Below are 16,802 nucleotides of genomic sequence, written 5' to 3'. Positions count from 1 at the left end.
CAAAATTGAGTTATGTTGTGACTGGCTGCAGTGCAATACAATGTTGTACTTGTTCACGTTGACACGAGCCAGGGCTACTGCTGAGCTATTTCAAGTTCTGCAAGTGCGCCTTATTTTTATCCTGTAGTAACTGTATGGCGAGGCATAGAGAACAGTCAAGTTCATAAATGGTCACAATGTCTATAATGGCTTTATCATACCTGCCAACTATTCCAAATTTTCCGTAAAATGTACGAATTTTGAGCAGTCTTACGATTTTACAAATCCTGCTCGAAATTTTACCGAAAACATTTTATTTGCGAAAAACAAAAACGAAGTGAAAATGTAGTTAAATTACACCCTGATACCTTGCACCACCACTAGAGGGCAATACGTATGCGTGGCATCTAGGGTGCCTCAATGTAGCGCACCGCCGTACAGGGTGGGGACACCTTTCGGTCCGCGCCGCGCCGTCGTTTCGCTCCGCGGTCGCCATATTGGGGCGAGTCGCTTGCTGCGCCTGTTCCTTCCAGCATTGGTAAAGCAGCCTTGTTGGGGAGAGCATTGTTGGGAAGCTGCTTTGTCATGCGTCAGGAGCTGGGCAATTGAACTGTGTTCAGTCGCAAAAACCAGCATGCCAGGGTGTTGTGTACCGCTGTGTGCCAGCTCAACAACAAAAGGCAAGCGCTGTTTTCGCTTTTCAAAGGGTAAAGAACGGAGAAAAGTATGGGAGGCGAATGTGAGGCATAAAAACTGGAATGCGAACGATAACTCAAATATCTGCGAGGTAAGCCATAGCACCTATGCTGCTTCTTATAAGAGTATTGCACCTGTCCGCTTTTAGGTACCAGCATTGTATGGTTAGAAAAATGTCGCCAAACTTGCTTTTGTTTGCTTTTGTGATGCGAGATGCGACCAGATTTATCTCGATTGATCCGAGCCACGTGCGACTATGTCTGGTTCCAGAATTTTGTCGCATGTTATCTCGAAGTTTCTTACCGGCTTTAAATTTAGCTTGGCCAAGAGCGGTGGGCATCCTGTTCGTCGATGACAGGCGAGCAGATTTGCTGCTAATGCCGCCGCAAAGTTGAACGAATATAATCCTGGAGCTCGCAACCTTGTTTATGCGAGTGAACGAGTTTTAAGCTTTGTTTCTTCTTGAGAAAGCGTGTTCAAAAAGATTTCGGAAGAAGAGGGCATTTGCCGCTTAAGGAGTCCAATGAAAGTTGTAAAACTCCTCCTGGAACAAGCCATTCCCATTCCAGCAGTCGATTGCTCGGAGCACAGAAGTCTAATAACCAGATTGTTGGAGCGATTCGCGACGATGTGCCTGCTTGTTTACTTTAGTTAGGATTACTTTATTTACTTTATTTATTTAGGATTGCGAGTAAATGTGCAAGATCTTTATACACTTGAATTTGCTGGCGCAAGCGCATGCTAAACAAGAATGTTGGCCGACGCTCCATTGCCCGCCGTATCTGCGCTTGCTCCAATATGGTGGTCACGAAGGCAGTGTCTCCACCTTGTACGGTGGTACGCTACATCGAGGCACCCTAGTGGTATCATCATCTGCAGCTGCATGGTTGTAGTGACTTCTGTTATCTACTAGGGTGGTCACGAATCCATATCCAAAATTCAATAGTGCCGATAGCGCCTCTAACGCCTCCGCAAACCTGTTGCCATGCTGTTGCTTTTGCTCGCACGGCCGCGCAGGTTTGGAATTCAGTCAGCTTCAGTCACTGCAGTGTTTTCCTCGCCTTTTGTGTGACTAGCTGCAGTGTTGGATGCAGTGCGACTCCGGCCTTTAGCGGCTTTGCAGTGCGATGGCGGGTTTAAAAAACACTTCCAAGTGTTTTTGAAATCGCACACGGCAGAATTTCTGCGCTTCGTGCCGTCGAAGAAAAGGGAGAAGTTCAGATTCTGCACCACGTGTGCCTATGTTGTGAACATCTCGTATGGCTGCAAGTCTGACATCAAGGCCCACATTGCTTCGAAAAACCATCAGGAATACGTGCAAGCCGCAGACAGCCAGCCAAGCCTGGCAAGTTTTGTGTGCAGCTACAATGACCTCGGTGTGATTCGTGCAGAATGCCTCTTCACGGTGTTTTTAGTTGAACACAACATCCCGCTAAGTGTCAGTGGTCATGCCGAACCACTTTTCCGGAAGAGGTTCCCCAAGTGCGAAGAAGCAAAAGGCTATGCCTGTGGATGAACAAAGACGACGTCAATTGTTTGGGAAATGGCTGCCAATGCAGAGACTCCTTTGCTGGATGCCCTAAAACAGGAAGTATTTTTGATTGCTGTGGATGGAAGTAACAGTAGGGACACGCAGCTTTACCCTGTTGTTGCGATGTATTTCGTTAAAAAAATGAGTAGAGTCGAAAGCCACCTTCTTTGCCTCGGGACAATTCAAGGGGAAGCGACGGGTCACAAGGTTGCAAATCTGGTTCTGGACGAGATGAAGTCTCGGAATTTGGCTGTTGGAAACCTGTTGGCTATGTGTTTGGACAATGCCAATGTCATGATCAGCAAGAAAAAGTGTTTCTACTGTATTCAGAGAGGCTCAACCAGGTTTGATAGGGGTTGGTTACCCGTGCCATCTCATCAACTTGGCCGCCCGAAAAGGAGCTTCATGTCTTCCTGTAAAGGATGATGAAGTTTTGGTTGACATTTTTTTTTTACCTAGAGAAAAAGCTTGAAACAGAAAGATCGACTTAAAAGAGTTATGAAAAATGCATAACGTCTAGGTCAGAAAGATGTTGAAGCACCTGCCGACACGTTGGCTGTCGTTGAGAAAGTGTTTGAAGAAGCTGCTTGACCAGTGGAAACCACTACTCAGCCTTATTTTTATCAGAAACAAAGCAGTGCAACAAGCAGAGCTTGTTTTTGGAGTGATACCAAATTCCGAAAACTTCCTCACAAATCCCCCAAAACCCTACACTGACCCCAAAGTCTGCTAACATCTTCACAAGACTGCTGCAGGCCTTGAGAAAAAAGCACCGATGGCGATGAACTCTCGCTAAAGAGGAAAGGAGCTCGTTCTGGACCTCAAGAAAAAAAAAACTGAAACTTCATACTGACGATTCTGGGGAAGCCAGCCACGTGACCCGGGAGGAGCGCCTGTTTTATTTTTTGCCATTGGAGCTAAACGGGGCATGCTGTCTTTTTCGCCAAAATGTTATACTGCTTTTTGAGAAGGCAAATTGCCTTCTACAGGCACAGGCTCCTTAGATTCATGTACTAAGGGGCCTCTTGAACCACCTTTTCGAGGATCTCCTGACTAGATTTGTGTGCCCAGGTGTTTTCAAGGCATGTCATTCATTGCTGGAATTTGACTACGGAGCTGCAGAGAACCAGAAAGGTGATGAAGACATAGTCATTGGCAGCACAACCTACTCTTGAGACACTGAGCTGCATTGAGAAAGAGCAGTTGTTCTCTGCTGTACGTCTGTACTTAACGACAGCATGCAATTACATTCGCCACAAATTCCTGCTAGAAGACGTCATTCTCAAGATGGCTGAAGTTGCTCAAGTACAAGCTCTGGAAACTGCTTCATTCAACAGTGTACGTCATTTTATTATGGTGTTCCCTGCTATCCTACCCCAGTAGAGTGGTGAATCAAAAGAAGAAGCAGTCGACGCACTTGAAGTCGAGTTTGCCAACTTGCAAGCATATCAGTTTCCAACCGACATATTGAATGAGCCAAGGTGTGACGTGCAGTGGTTGCAATTAGGAAGCGTTCGAAGCACTGACGGATCGCTCAGGTTCCACAGAATTTCAATGGTTATGCTAGGTATTCTCTCGATTCCCCACAGCAATGATGAATGTGAGAGAATATTCAGCACTGTGAACAAAACTCGAGCGGAGTTTTGCTCACCTGTGTGTGAGAAAACACTCGAAAGTCTGCTGATGATCAAGGGGCACCAGAGTGGTACTTGCTTTGAGCAAACCTACACGGAGAAGTTTCTGAAGTACGCAAAGTCGTCAACAGCAAAGTCTCCTAGGTATACTTTGTGGCGCAAAATACATTTCTGGAAAAGGGACAGAAGAAAGGGAGACAGTGAAGCGCCAGTCCTAGGTATACTTTGTGGCGCAAGTCCTTTTGGAACAGCAAAGTCATTGCAAAAAGATGTTGTGCCCCAGTGGAGCTTTCGCTCTTTACTCTTCAAGACACAGATTTCACTTGTGGTTGTGAAAACGGGAGTAAGCTTGTCGCAAAAGGTAAATCCCTTAAACAAAAAAAATGCTGCCTCGATAGTTCTACAAATTTCGAAATCTTCAGCTTGGCAGGTATGCTTTATGCTTTTTTACCGTGTTTGAAGTAGGTGTCATGAACAGAGAAAGGTCAGTGTGCAATGATGGTTTTATAGAAGGATCAATTGGGGCGCAAGAGGGTGTAGAAAACTGAATAAGTTTGGTAATGTACGTAATAAGCACATTGCTTATTGTGGTAATTAGTATTCTCATCTGCCTTGTCTAGCCATCCACATAGGGCTCTGTATGGAACCAACTAACTTTGCTTCTAATTTTTGCGTGGTGGGTACTGTTTAGAATCTGATTGTATTTTCTTTTCCATGCCTAGCATAGGGGTGCATAAATAAATTTTTAGGTTTTATTTTTTAAAAATGGATGAGTGGATTTTGAACTGTGGTGCTTTTTGGTTTGTCTTTTGGGTTTGTTGTTTTATTTTGTCGGTTAACAACCAGACAAAATAATGCAGTTCTATGTAGCTTAGCCAAATTCCTTTGACATGACAACGTTAGCCTATTAATTTGCCTGGAAGTTTCACACTGATTCATTATCTTCTTGCTTTGTAGAAATTGATTCTTTTCAAATTTATTGCGCATGCACGCTTAGTACATTGCGCAGACTTGTGTAATAGCCATACTTTTTCTATTTAATGTACAGTCGAGCTGCAAAGAAAGAAAAAAGAAAAACATTCATTTAGGTATGAGTATTTTCATTAATATCAGTCTAATTGTCTTTGCCAAATGAGAGTCATTGCCGCAGCCGCCATTAATCTGTACACATAGTGCAGAGGAAGGCCACTTATCTCCTGCTAATCTCCATGAGTGCTGCGGAAGCTGTGAGCAGGACACTGGTCGGCCACCTGTGTTGTCATGGGGATATTCTGCTAACTTATGTTGAATTCCAATGGCGGAGTCGGAGCAAGTTTTTCTGCTCGTTTCGGAGCAAGTTTGTTCGAATGGCAGAGTGAGGGCGGGAGTAAGGTGTTCCAATGAGAGAGTCGGAGGGGATTCAAAGTGGGAGTCACTCCGTGGAGCAGAAAAAGATGCTCCGCCAAAATCGGCGGAGTGGACCGGAACTCTGCGTGACGTATTTCCTTTACCACGTTTGTCTGCTGGGAGACGCCACCGGTCCCGATCGCGAGGAAGCAAAAGCTGCTGCACGCTTGGCGAGATATCCATTCCGCACTATTAAAAAAACAGGTGAGCGGCACTGAAGAGACAAGTGACCGGTGCGGCGGTGCTGGGAGCAAACAGCGGCAAAAAATGACAACACGCAAGGTATCCTGGGTAACTCAGTGATAGAACTTCCGCTTCCGCCTTGCTCCAGCGGCGCAGGTTGTGTTCCACTCGCGGATCTGGAGGCATTGCTCTGCGCCAGAGTCGAGTGCTCGCTCGCGGAGTCCGTCGACTGCTCCGACTCCGCCACTGGAATTCAACATTAGATGGATAACATTTTCAAGTACCATATGTGTTGATGTAAGGTTGTAGCTATGGTTCAGCAAGGCTAAGCTGGGCATGCTGTCTTTTTCTACCCACCATGTTAGGGCTGCAGTTTATACATGGGTATGATACTAAAGTAGTTATTCATATGCTGAATCTGCTATCTGAATCTGAATGCAATCTGTTGGCATTGTTTGCCGGGCACCCTTGATTTTTCAATGCCTCTTGAGTGCTTTGGTGAGTCACGACAGGTCTCGAATATTTTGTGTTCCACTACTTGTTGGCTGTTTGCAAAAACACTCCCGTATTGTTTTTGCATTTCACATGTAACGAGCAGCATTCTTTTCACATGTTAACTGCTTTTGGTTGTCATGGGCACTGCAACAACAAAATGATGCGTTGTTTCTCACACCGTTTTATTGTACCAAGTGTGGCTCTGCCGTAGCACAGTTGCTGCAGCATCATTCACTGTCATCATCTTCCCTCTTCCCTGCTGTTGGGTTCCTTTCTCTACTGCAGTGCACTCTCCTCCTCTGTGATACCCTGTCCTCTACAACATTGAATGCCCTGTTCATTTGTTGATATTGAGAAGAAATCGGGAAAAAACACAACACTGTACATTAACGGGGAGATATTGCCTTTTAGAGCATCTGCTGTAAAGTATTTTTGGGCAATTGGTTGTTCCAAGTTTGCACTGTCACCATTACATGGTCTATATGGTGGCTTTGAGAATTGTAGGCTTCAATGGAACCTGTTCTGTTTTTGACTGAAATGCATCCTGGACTAGGTGTTAAATTTGTTGGGTGGCATTGCAGGATGCCTGCAGGCGAGGACTGGGAGAAAGAGACAGCAGCAGCACTGCAGGCTGCAACACTGAGCTGCACATTGCGGCTTCAAGTCAAAGGCATCAAGGCTTGGCAAGCGGAGGTGGGCTGTGTTCTTCCCTGGTGCCATGCTTTCTGATGGCCTGCTCTGAGTACCGTATTTACCCGAATCTAACGTGCACATTTTTGCTGAGAAAATGGGTCTTAATATTGCCTGCGCATTAGAATCGGATACGAAACCAAAACTGCATTGGTGGTGTTGGCAACACGTTGGCATCGGAGCGATCAGATGCTGTGTCATCGCCATCACGAGTTGGCGACAAAGCATGTTTTCATGAAGGTTGCTGTTTGTGGTGGAATATGACCTTGAGCATCCTCAGTCAAATCACTCCTGCTAGATCTCACGCGATTCAACTCCAGATGCGTTGGTGTGTACGGCTGCCAGTACTTCCGGTGCTATGCCAAGATCGCTATCTGCGCACAGTGCCAGGAGTGCTGTTGGCTGTATGCTTTGACAAGTGCTATGCACAGTCTCGCGAAAGTAATAGTAGTACCTCTAAGAGCGATTGCTTTTGAATACTGCCCCGGTGTGCTTTGGCATATGTGGTCAATGTAGGGCAAAGCACGACGACGATGCGCCACTTTCAATATAAAAGCTTTTTTTGTGTGTGTGTAATTTACGATGTGTCCAAGAGGATGTGCATTAGGCACTGTCCCATGTTTTTTTTACTTGTTTATTTGGAGCCAGTACCTAAAACTAAGTGAAGCGAGTTGCTTGCTCATATGAGCATTCTCTCACTGAAGTGGATAGGCAATAGAATCTTTAAGGGACTTTCTCTGCCACCATGACCTACTCTCACAAATGACTTCAGCAGTTCTACTTATGGGGAAAAAAAAATGAAGAAGTGGCTGTTGTAATGTCTAATGCAGACATCTATTAATAGAAGTTTATTCTGCTGACCGGCATCCCACATTGAAACTTCTGTCACTACTCAAGTACTAAGAATGGGTTGCCCTTTTCAGGGATTACAGAGGTGTTTCCTTATACCCCTGTCACATGAGCACTCGCAAACTCCTTTTGACTCCGCCGTCTTTATCTCGAGGGAGATGCACTCGGTGTCACATGGTTGTTCTTCCGCTAAGGGAGCTTAATGGAGCTCTTGGTCAAGGGAGATCGGCGATCTTTTTTGGTGGCTGAAGGGAGTACTCTCGTGCCCATACTTGTTGTAAAGCTGATAATTTAGTTATTGTTTGCATTAAAATTAGTGTTGCTCATGCTTAGAATGTTTCTATTGAATTGAATAAATGTTCAAGCACAATCCAGCAACAGTTATGATTGCTGCTGCACAATAATCTCGACTTAGGCCACTTTGTGCCATGTTTTTCTCGTCTTTCAGAGCGTTTACACGAACCCGACAGAATCATGTCGAGTCGGCTTGTCGGTCTGGAATATGCCTGTCGAGTTCATATAAACGCTAACCGGTCTTACTGAACAAGTGCCGACTCAGCCCGACGCATGGGGTAGGTTAACCCAGCCCTGCCTGTTTGCAGCGTGCATGTAAATGTGGACGGGTCTGGCCCGCCAGCGTCAAGACTTGCATGGGAACACTGGAACGTTGTGATTTATGCACCAGCAGCGGGGATAGTATCAGGACAAGGCCAACACAAGGTAAAGACCTGTGCTGTGCAACCTCAACGTAGCGATAAGACCCATGAAATAGAGCTGTAGCAGACAGCAGCGGGAACAGCAAGCCCAGTTTGAACACGTTGATGTCTCAGTTCGATGCTGTGTGCTCTGGCGGCTACCTTTGGCGGCAGTTGGTGGCCGTGTGACACAGGTATTAGCGTGTATGGGTCAGTTCCCCTACATTTGGACACTACAGTATATGTTGTAACATTGTGTTAGTTAGCTGCCTGTCAGTTTGTCTTGTGCCTCTCTGTGCAGTTTGTGTTCTGCAGCTGCCCACTGCCGAGTCTGTCACCCAAGGAACGGGGCCCCCGGCGACCTGTGTGCTTCATGTACGACTTCGCAGCTGGCGCACCTACCCAGGTGGCATCCATGGTAGAGGAGATGCTGCAGGACTGGAATACTATCGGGCACCTCTACGGTGTGGTGCTGCGGTTTGCTGAGGCCCTACGTCTAGGCAAGTACTTCATCTGAAAGTTCCTCCAACTGTTACGTATGCTTGCCTCCTTCTGGCTCTCATGTGTCAATCTATGACCAGAACGAGAACGAGGCAAAAGCATTTTGCACATCGCCTTGAATTTCCATCTCCCACTTTCCTTAATCTTTGGCCAGGAAAGATTTAACACTATTAACTGTTAACTATTACAGTAAAACCTAGTTAATACCCGCTTAATAAGTAATTTGGGTTAAAATATAGCCTCGATGAATTGCCATTGAAACTAATGTATTGGCTGAGTCCTTAAGCCGTAGTCGCTTAACGCATACCAAAGGGTTAGTGTGTAGTATTCAATTCATACTTCAGCACATACAAGTTTAGAATCTGCAAAATTTTGTGCGCACAGACCATAGATAGAAAAATTGGGACGCACAAACCGTTCCCATGTTATAGAGAAGTGGGTCCTGATGGAGATACTGTCCTTGCTGCAAGGCCACCACGGCAACAAGTGAAAACACAGATTTGTTGCTGCTTGCTTGCAAATAAAACTTGTCTGCCTGTGTGTTTCAGTGAGAACTAACTTCTTTCTTGGCCAGTAAGTCTACAGCCACTCGTCTGCGATTTTTGGTTAATTAGTGCATAGCTTAGTGCGGGCCTACTTCACGTTCCCCACCAACTACATATTAACGAGGTTTTACTGTATAAACTGTACCTCTGGTTGACTTCCTTGAGCTTTTGGACATCAGACATTCTTCTTTGTTCGGTTTCTTTTGTGTTGCTTTTGGCCGTTGGAGTGCTGTCACGACTGTCTTGTGCAAATAGTCCAACGTTTACTTTCAGACCAGCACAATTCTCTCATGTCTGTTGTGGACATCAAATCCTTCACGTACAAGAAGTTAGTCCTTGGTTATGGCATGAACAAAGCCAGCACTGTGAGTATCCAGGTTTTTGCCTGCAGTATCTTTTACTTTTTACTTGTTTTTTGCCATGCACAAAAGTTGTTAATGGTAAACGAATATGGTAAGATTGAGCAAAAGATTGGGAATTTCAATATTATGTCCTTGGAAATTAAAAGTGTACTCTTCAATAGTAACTTTCACAGAAAAGAGGCATGGTTAAATCTTGATATAACAAAGTCGGTGAAATTGGCACTTTACTTCAGTATATTAAAATTTCGTTGTATTGAAATTTGACCTTTTATGAAAATATCTACTGTTGCCGATGAATTTTTCTCACACGGAAGGAGCCACAAAATTTTCCGTGTTATCAGGTAATCGGGGAAAAAAAAATTTAAATGAGAAAAATTAATCTTATTGAATTAGGGTTTCGGTGATCAAATATTTGGTTTCATACCATGCCAATGATGTATTGTCACGTAGTATCAACAGTGAAAAAAGCAGCAAAACTGGGAGGGATGAAACTAGTGTTTTATTGGGCAAACCTGTGCCCACAAAAACAAGCTATATTCAAAGCACAGCAATAGCGACAAACACAGTCGGCAATCGGCGAAAATCTGATCAGCGGGTCAAGCGCGTCGGCTTTTATGCATCAGTCATCGAAGGTTCCAGAGTAATCGCTGGTGCCCACATGTCTTCCAGAAAGTTTTAAACCATTCGCGTCATGCTTACGTGCAATCAGATTACACAAGGTTTGGTGACAACAGACAGTGGATTGAACCATCGATAACATTCGAGGAACTTGCGATACATGCGGGCGCGTCCCGCGCTGAGCGATAACATTTGTTAGACGGTGAAAAGCGGTCACCCGATAAAGATAAAAACAAGTACACATGTCAGTATTCACATACGCACCACAAAGCAAAGCCAGTGGTGCTTAGAACGACAGAAAGCTGAGCTAGTTGGTAAAGATTCATTATGCAAAATGAGGCGTGCAGACAGAACACAAGAGTAGAGAAGTGGACAACACGAACGCCGTCAACACGAACGTGTCGTCCACTTCTCTACTCTTGTGTCCTGTCTGCACGCCTCACTTCTATTTTGCATAATGAACCAGTGGTGCTGTTGCGTCCACTTCACTCTGGCTGCTGAAAGTGTTGCCCGCAGTGGGACAGTGCTGGAACAAAAAGTGCTGGCAGAGGCAAGTGAAAGCTTCGTCTGCCTCTTGCTTCAATGCGTTTCTGAAGCTCGATTACCCTACCTCCAGCACTAAATGGGCGGCAAGGCAGCGCACATTTTATGGCCACCTTGGCTTGCCCAGTCTTTGCATGCGTGGTAGATTACCCTCAGCCTAGCTGATAGCCTTGCACAGCCACGGCGGGGCTCGGAAAGAAGACTCACGCCAATCCACCCCCTCCCCTCTAGTTGTGCTCGATCCCCTTTCCTGTTTTGCTTGTGCAGGAAGATGGCGCCTCAAGCCACCATCCTTCTCCGCTCATCCTCTCATGCTTTATTTCACACCCAAAGTGTACAAAATATGGGGTGCAATGGGATCTTATCGCACTTGAACTTTAACGGAACATGAGGCAGCTCTGCTTCAGCGGTCACTCTATGTTGTACGATGTGAGAGGCACATTTGCAGCAGCCGCATGTTATTCAACCATTTGGCCATCTGCACCTGCTGAAGTTGGCATTTATTGTCTCAATATTCTTTCGCAGCAGCAGTGAAATTTTGTTATATTGAAATCATGTATAAATACACTTTGTTATACTGTATTGAGGTTCGAAATGCATGGTGTTTTGTGAACAAGAAGTTGTAAAAAGGTGAATACCTTTGTTATATTGAGAATTGTGTTATAATAAAGGTTGTTAATCGAGGTTTAACTGTAGTAAGCATTTTGGCAATATGCTGGGATTGCACTGCCACACATTGTTTTACTTTTGTCAATGGCCACTCTTCTGAATGTTCTTATTTAGTTATTGCTCTCGCGCATGATGTGTTTTCTTATCTGAAATTTCATGAACACGGTTTGAATTCATGAACGTGGTTTCGAATTGATGGCGAGATTGCTTGTTACATTCTTGAATCTACATGAGTAGGGGTGATTGCTTTAAAATGTGCAATGATGCGTGCATAAATACCAGGTAGACTTGGGCCATGATATCAGACAGGATTACTGACGACTGTGCTCACCGCTGTTGTTGTAATTTTAATGTTTCTGGCCTTTCTGGGTACAAGTTTGCTTAATAATGGGCTGGATTCGTAACTCGCATCTTTTGCAGCATTTCTCGCTCATCACCATTGCTACAACATGACAGTAGAACCTTGTTTATCCATTCCCCTTTAGTATGATTTTCTGGTGCCAACGTTTGCGATCGAGAATGATAAATATGACCCATTGCAGTCATACTTCCTTTTTACAGATCATACGTTCCCAGACAAATAAATCTTTTATCGCGAACGTTCAGTACATCGCCAAACTGCGATTATATGATGAATTTTTCGGCCATATGATGATGTGTGAACAGAAAAAGCCACAGTGTGCATGCAATTGAGAGCACTAGCCACCTAGCGCAGCAGCGCCCCCGCAGTACCCGCCTGCATGTGTCGCATGGAACACCGGCAGGCACTCGGCTTCCTCTTCTAATATCGGCTAATCTTCTTGTGGGATGTCACACCTGGTCTTACCTGATCATGTGTCACATTCGTGCACTTGCATTGGCCTGTTCAACAGCAGCGTCAAGGTATCAAGGAAGCACAAACCTTTTTACCTCAAGGAGACACTGAATATAACTGCAGTCGTCGATCAGAACTCGAAGAGAATGCATGTAGACATTGCCAGTGCGCTTGCACTGCCGGCATCAACTGTCATCATGCGCAGCCCGTTCAGCCTGCGTGCCGTGTTAATGATCACAGCAAGCCGAGAAGGCTAGTGGCTAGATGTCTTCATCTTTCTGCATGCTAAATGTTGAAGGTCACACATTCGAGTCTGCACAGTACAGCACATGCACATCTCACACCGTTTGTTGAAGGTCACACTACGGGTGCCAAGATAAAGGGCAAGCATGCAAGAGCAAGCCACCAGACAACTTCATGTTCGCTGTCTTGCAGCACAACCAGTGTGTGAGGTCATGTGATCTGCTGAGTTGTGAAGGTGCAGCGCATTTGAAATGGTGAAGCAAGCAGCAGAACAAAACATTAGTTTTGGGACGAGCATACATGCTCCTCATCATGCCAGTGTTACGGCTGCGAGTGCTGGCGGTCATTGAGCGAATACTGTTCGTGCGTGTCTTTAGACACATGACAGCATGCTTATTTAGTTAGCAAGCGAATGTTTACTGCCATTTGTACTGCCCATGAAACCATGAGCTTTACCTTGTGTAATAGTCTGATATTACTATAGATTAGGGTTGTGCGAATAGTGGATTTTGAGTTCGAAGCGAATAGTGATTATGGCCGAATATGTTCTAACCGAATTTAGAATAGTTGTTAAAATATACTTGGCCCAAAGGTGATAAGCAAGAGCATTACTAGATGCATGCAATTATTAAGTAGACTAACTTAATTGGTGAAAATGAGACCACAATAATTTCTAGTATGAATTATTTATAAGAACACAAATATGAAAGACTAAATGAAATGGGACACAAAGTTCAGTCAGTTGTCATGAAGGAATATAAGTTGTTAAACGTGCTCTGGAAGCAGGTGCTCCCTCCTGGTCGTCACAATGTTGCCCGCAGTTGAGGAGACCCTTTCGCTGCATGCCTGGGTAGCTGGAGTTGACAGGTACCTCTGCGCGACTATAGCCACTGCAGGAGCTGGGAGCCCAAGGTTGGCCACCATAGGAGGGGATCCTCTGACCGACCAAGCAGTGCGGTTTGGAGATACTCATTCACCTGTTTCTTGTACTGGGACATGCTAACCGACTGCAGTCTTTCCTCTGAAGCCATCTTCACTTTTGAAAACGCAGCCCACACAGAGCATGCCTCTTTGGTGCTTACAGCGCTTTCATTCTCTCTGGCTTCTTCTGTCCCAGTCGGGTGCAGTTTTTCAACTTCAGAAACCAGCAGGCTACTCGCCACAACCTTTTCGCTTGATGCGGAATGAAAAATTGCCTTATGACAGGGATCTACCAGCGTTGCCAGCACTAACAGTGGACACAGCTTCACATCCACAAACCTGGTCTTCAGACTTCGCAGGAGGCTGCCAGCAAAAGAGGCTGCCTCATTGGCTCCTGAAATGTGCTCTTTCAGTGTAATCTCGGTGCACTCAAGCGAAGGTATCACCTGCAAGAGTGTTGGGTATGTGGTTGCAGACAGTTCCGTTGTTGCTTGATGGATGGGCTGAAGTACACTGACCAAACCTGCCATTAGCTTCCACTCCGCGGACGACAGGTTTTCAACACTATCCAACTCGGATAGCTCTGCAGAGGTTGCAGTACGAAGCTCAAGGAGCCTGGACATCATGGCATGTTCGCTATTCCAGTGCGTAGGTACGTCTTGCATGACTTCGAAGGGTTAAATCCCCAAATTTTTTGCATTTCTTGCAGTCGGACGCGTGTTCGAGTGCTATGTTTGTAGTGACCAACAATAGCACATGCCTTTGCACATAGCTGAAAGAAAAGTTGTGCTTGATTTTTTGTGTCACATGATGCATAGTTGCAGAGTGTGGGTGAAACACTGAAAACTGTGCCACTGGGAATGCTCCACAGCAGCGACAAAGTTTCTGCCATTATGAGTGACAATATATGTTGGCAAGTCTTCTGGAAGCTCCCAATCCCTAATCACATTCTGCAGAAACTGGCCAATGTTTTCCGTGGTACAGTCTTCAACCATTTGACTGCATGTTAGAGTGTAGGTGTGCAGCACGAACTTCCTGTCCATTATGTGGCACGTCACACTTACGTAGCTCTGACAAGAGCGTGAGGTCCAGCTGTCGGTGGTCAAACTGTAGCACCCGACTCCAGCATAAATTATTGATTGGAGCCCTTTTATAACTTAGCCTTTTTTGCGACGTACAAATTGGGGATCGCCGACCTAGAGAATGTGGTCCTTGAGGGCACGCTGTACTTGGGAATAGCGCACCTCAGCATTTCAACAAAGCCACTTTCCTCGGCCACGCTGTGGGAGTGCAAGCCACCCGCGATGAAGGTCGCAATCTTCTCAGGCAACTGCCTGAGAAGGTGAGGCAACCTTCGGTGCAGTCAATTTCAATGTCGGCCGAAAATGCGACGAAGCTGACGGCTGCGGCGTAGGCTGCCCGGCAGTCTTTTGTCTTTCACGGGTGGCGCGTTCTTCGTAGGCTGCATGGAAGCTCGGATGCTTTTTCGGGTTGTTTGCAAGGGTGGTTGTTGTCCCTGTTGGCATCTTCAGTAACTTTTTGCATAGCTCACACCGTGCTTCGTTTTTAGATGGAAGTTTACAGAAATACCTCCAAACTGGGTTTTTAACAGTCGTCTACTTTACCACGAGATGTTCATTTGAGGGATCGCCAGTCGTTTATGCGCAGGCGCAAGTAAGAGTGGGTGCGAGAGAGAAAATCTGGGGGCTTTTGCTCCTTGAACATATGACTCTGCCAAGGCAGTTAAGGAGGAGGTTTCTCAGCGTGTGTTGTATGTGTTTGTCCCCTAGACATTGCCGTGTCTGCTGGCTGCCCGTGCAGTGAGGCAGTGGGCACAGGCGCCCCATTTGGTGATCGCTGTGTCTGAAGGGGCAATGTTGAGACTGGTGTTGTATAAATTGCGGGTCACTTTTTTCGTCGCGACGATAACTTGGACATATACAAGCACTGCTGCAGGAGGGCACATTTAACTGGGAAATGGAGGCGTCAGGAGAGCACCTGAGGTTATACTAATTAAGCAGGTGGCACAGGTTCTCCAAGTAACGGGGGGATCAAAGCTGGAAGTATGGAGGCCCGTTGGCTGAGGCCGCGGAGGCCAAAGCATGCTAGGGTGTGTTCGCATAAAAAATTCCGTGTCCGCGATAGCGGACAGCCGATCTTATAACCCCTGACATTCGCAGGCGTCGGCAGCATCCTGGAGGCATCGTTTGGTGTCCCGGAGGCGCCGCCAATAATGCGAAATAATGACGCGTTGTTACAATCAGTAAACAACACGATTGAATAAATATATGTACGTCCAGCCACCAACTTGTGACGCTAAGTTCAGCACCACCGCACCCCGCAAATTCTGCAACACCAGTCAGAACTTTGCCTCTGAAGGTACGTCAGACAGGCTTTCTCGCGCCTGCGGCTCTGGTGCTGGGTCCGTCATCATCACTGGCGGCCTTTCAGCCACTTGTGTTCAACCACGGTTGCTAAGGCGCTCTGCTCTGCCTTCTAAATTTTCCATATATGCGGCCCGGGCTCTACTACAGTTGCCACTGCTCCCTCAGAAACATCTGTGATGTTATTTACAAGGTACATCGCCGTAAGCCGCGAGAAAGCTACGATCCGCCACAACTGACTTAGCCCGCTGCTTCGCCTACTTTGCCACGCCGGCAGCCAGCGTCCGAGCGCAAACAAACTCGATCCCACTCCACAATGCTGGCACGCCTAGGGACAAAAGCCTAGAACATGCGCTGAGCCTCGTCTGCAGTACCTAGGCAGAGTCGTATATTCAAGGAGCAAAAGCCCCCAGATTTTCTCTCTCGCGCCTGCTCTTACTCACGCCTGTACACAAACGACTGGCGATCCCTCAAATGAACGTGTCGTTACTTTACCGACGAACAAAGCTTTCGCCATTTTTAACTTTGGCAATGTTGATGTCATTCTCATTCGCTGAGCTTCAGCAACGTTGGCCTCAGCATGTCGTTTTCTATGGGAATATTATAATAAATGACTACAGTATTTAAAAATAGAAAACGTGTCAGGTCAAAATAAAAAGTTATCTTTATCACGACTTCATATTCTAACTGTAGATTTGGCGCCGGTGAGAAAAGACTGCTGGCAACAAACGCGCCAAGATGGCACCGCCCTATGCCGGCGCTGTATTGGCATATCGTCACTCTTCTTTTTTTTGGTAAACAAAGTCAATTGAATGATTATAAATAATATATTTGAAAGCTCCCCACATAATATTTATACAGTTCTGCCGAATGTTTGAGTTCTTTTTATCTTAAAAACTCTGCTTTACCGATTACTGGACAGTAAACAGACCCAGGACCGTGAATTTGCCAACACTTTGAAAAGCACGAATATTACAACTGCCCTCGAAGCGAATATCGAATAGCATATTATTCGAAAGTACTATTAGAAAATTTGAATATTTGCACAAGGCTACTTTAGGTGC

The 16,802-nt window shown here is 45.8% G+C and overlaps 1 protein-coding gene across 2 annotated transcripts in view; it reads left to right on the top strand.

Moving 5' to 3' along the window:
* Positions 1–16,802, top strand: part of MED14 (mediator complex subunit 14) — a 131,349-nt gene that overhangs the window by 67,514 nt on the left and 47,033 nt on the right. For both annotated transcript variants that reach the window (XM_065438637.2, XM_065438636.2), the window contains 3 exons: positions 6,486–6,597; positions 8,440–8,638; positions 9,458–9,549. In XM_065438637.2, coding sequence (XP_065294709.2) covers positions 6,486–6,597; positions 8,440–8,638; positions 9,458–9,549 — 403 coding nt within the window. The remainder of the gene's footprint in view (positions 1–6,485; positions 6,598–8,439; positions 8,639–9,457; positions 9,550–16,802) is intronic.

Source organism: Dermacentor albipictus, chromosome 1 (genome assembly GCF_038994185.2).
Source record: "Dermacentor albipictus isolate Rhodes 1998 colony chromosome 1, USDA_Dalb.pri_finalv2, whole genome shotgun sequence".
NCBI classification, from domain to species: Eukaryota; Metazoa; Arthropoda; class Arachnida; order Ixodida; family Ixodidae; genus Dermacentor; species Dermacentor albipictus.
This window is presented reverse-complemented; position numbering and strand designations above follow the sequence as displayed.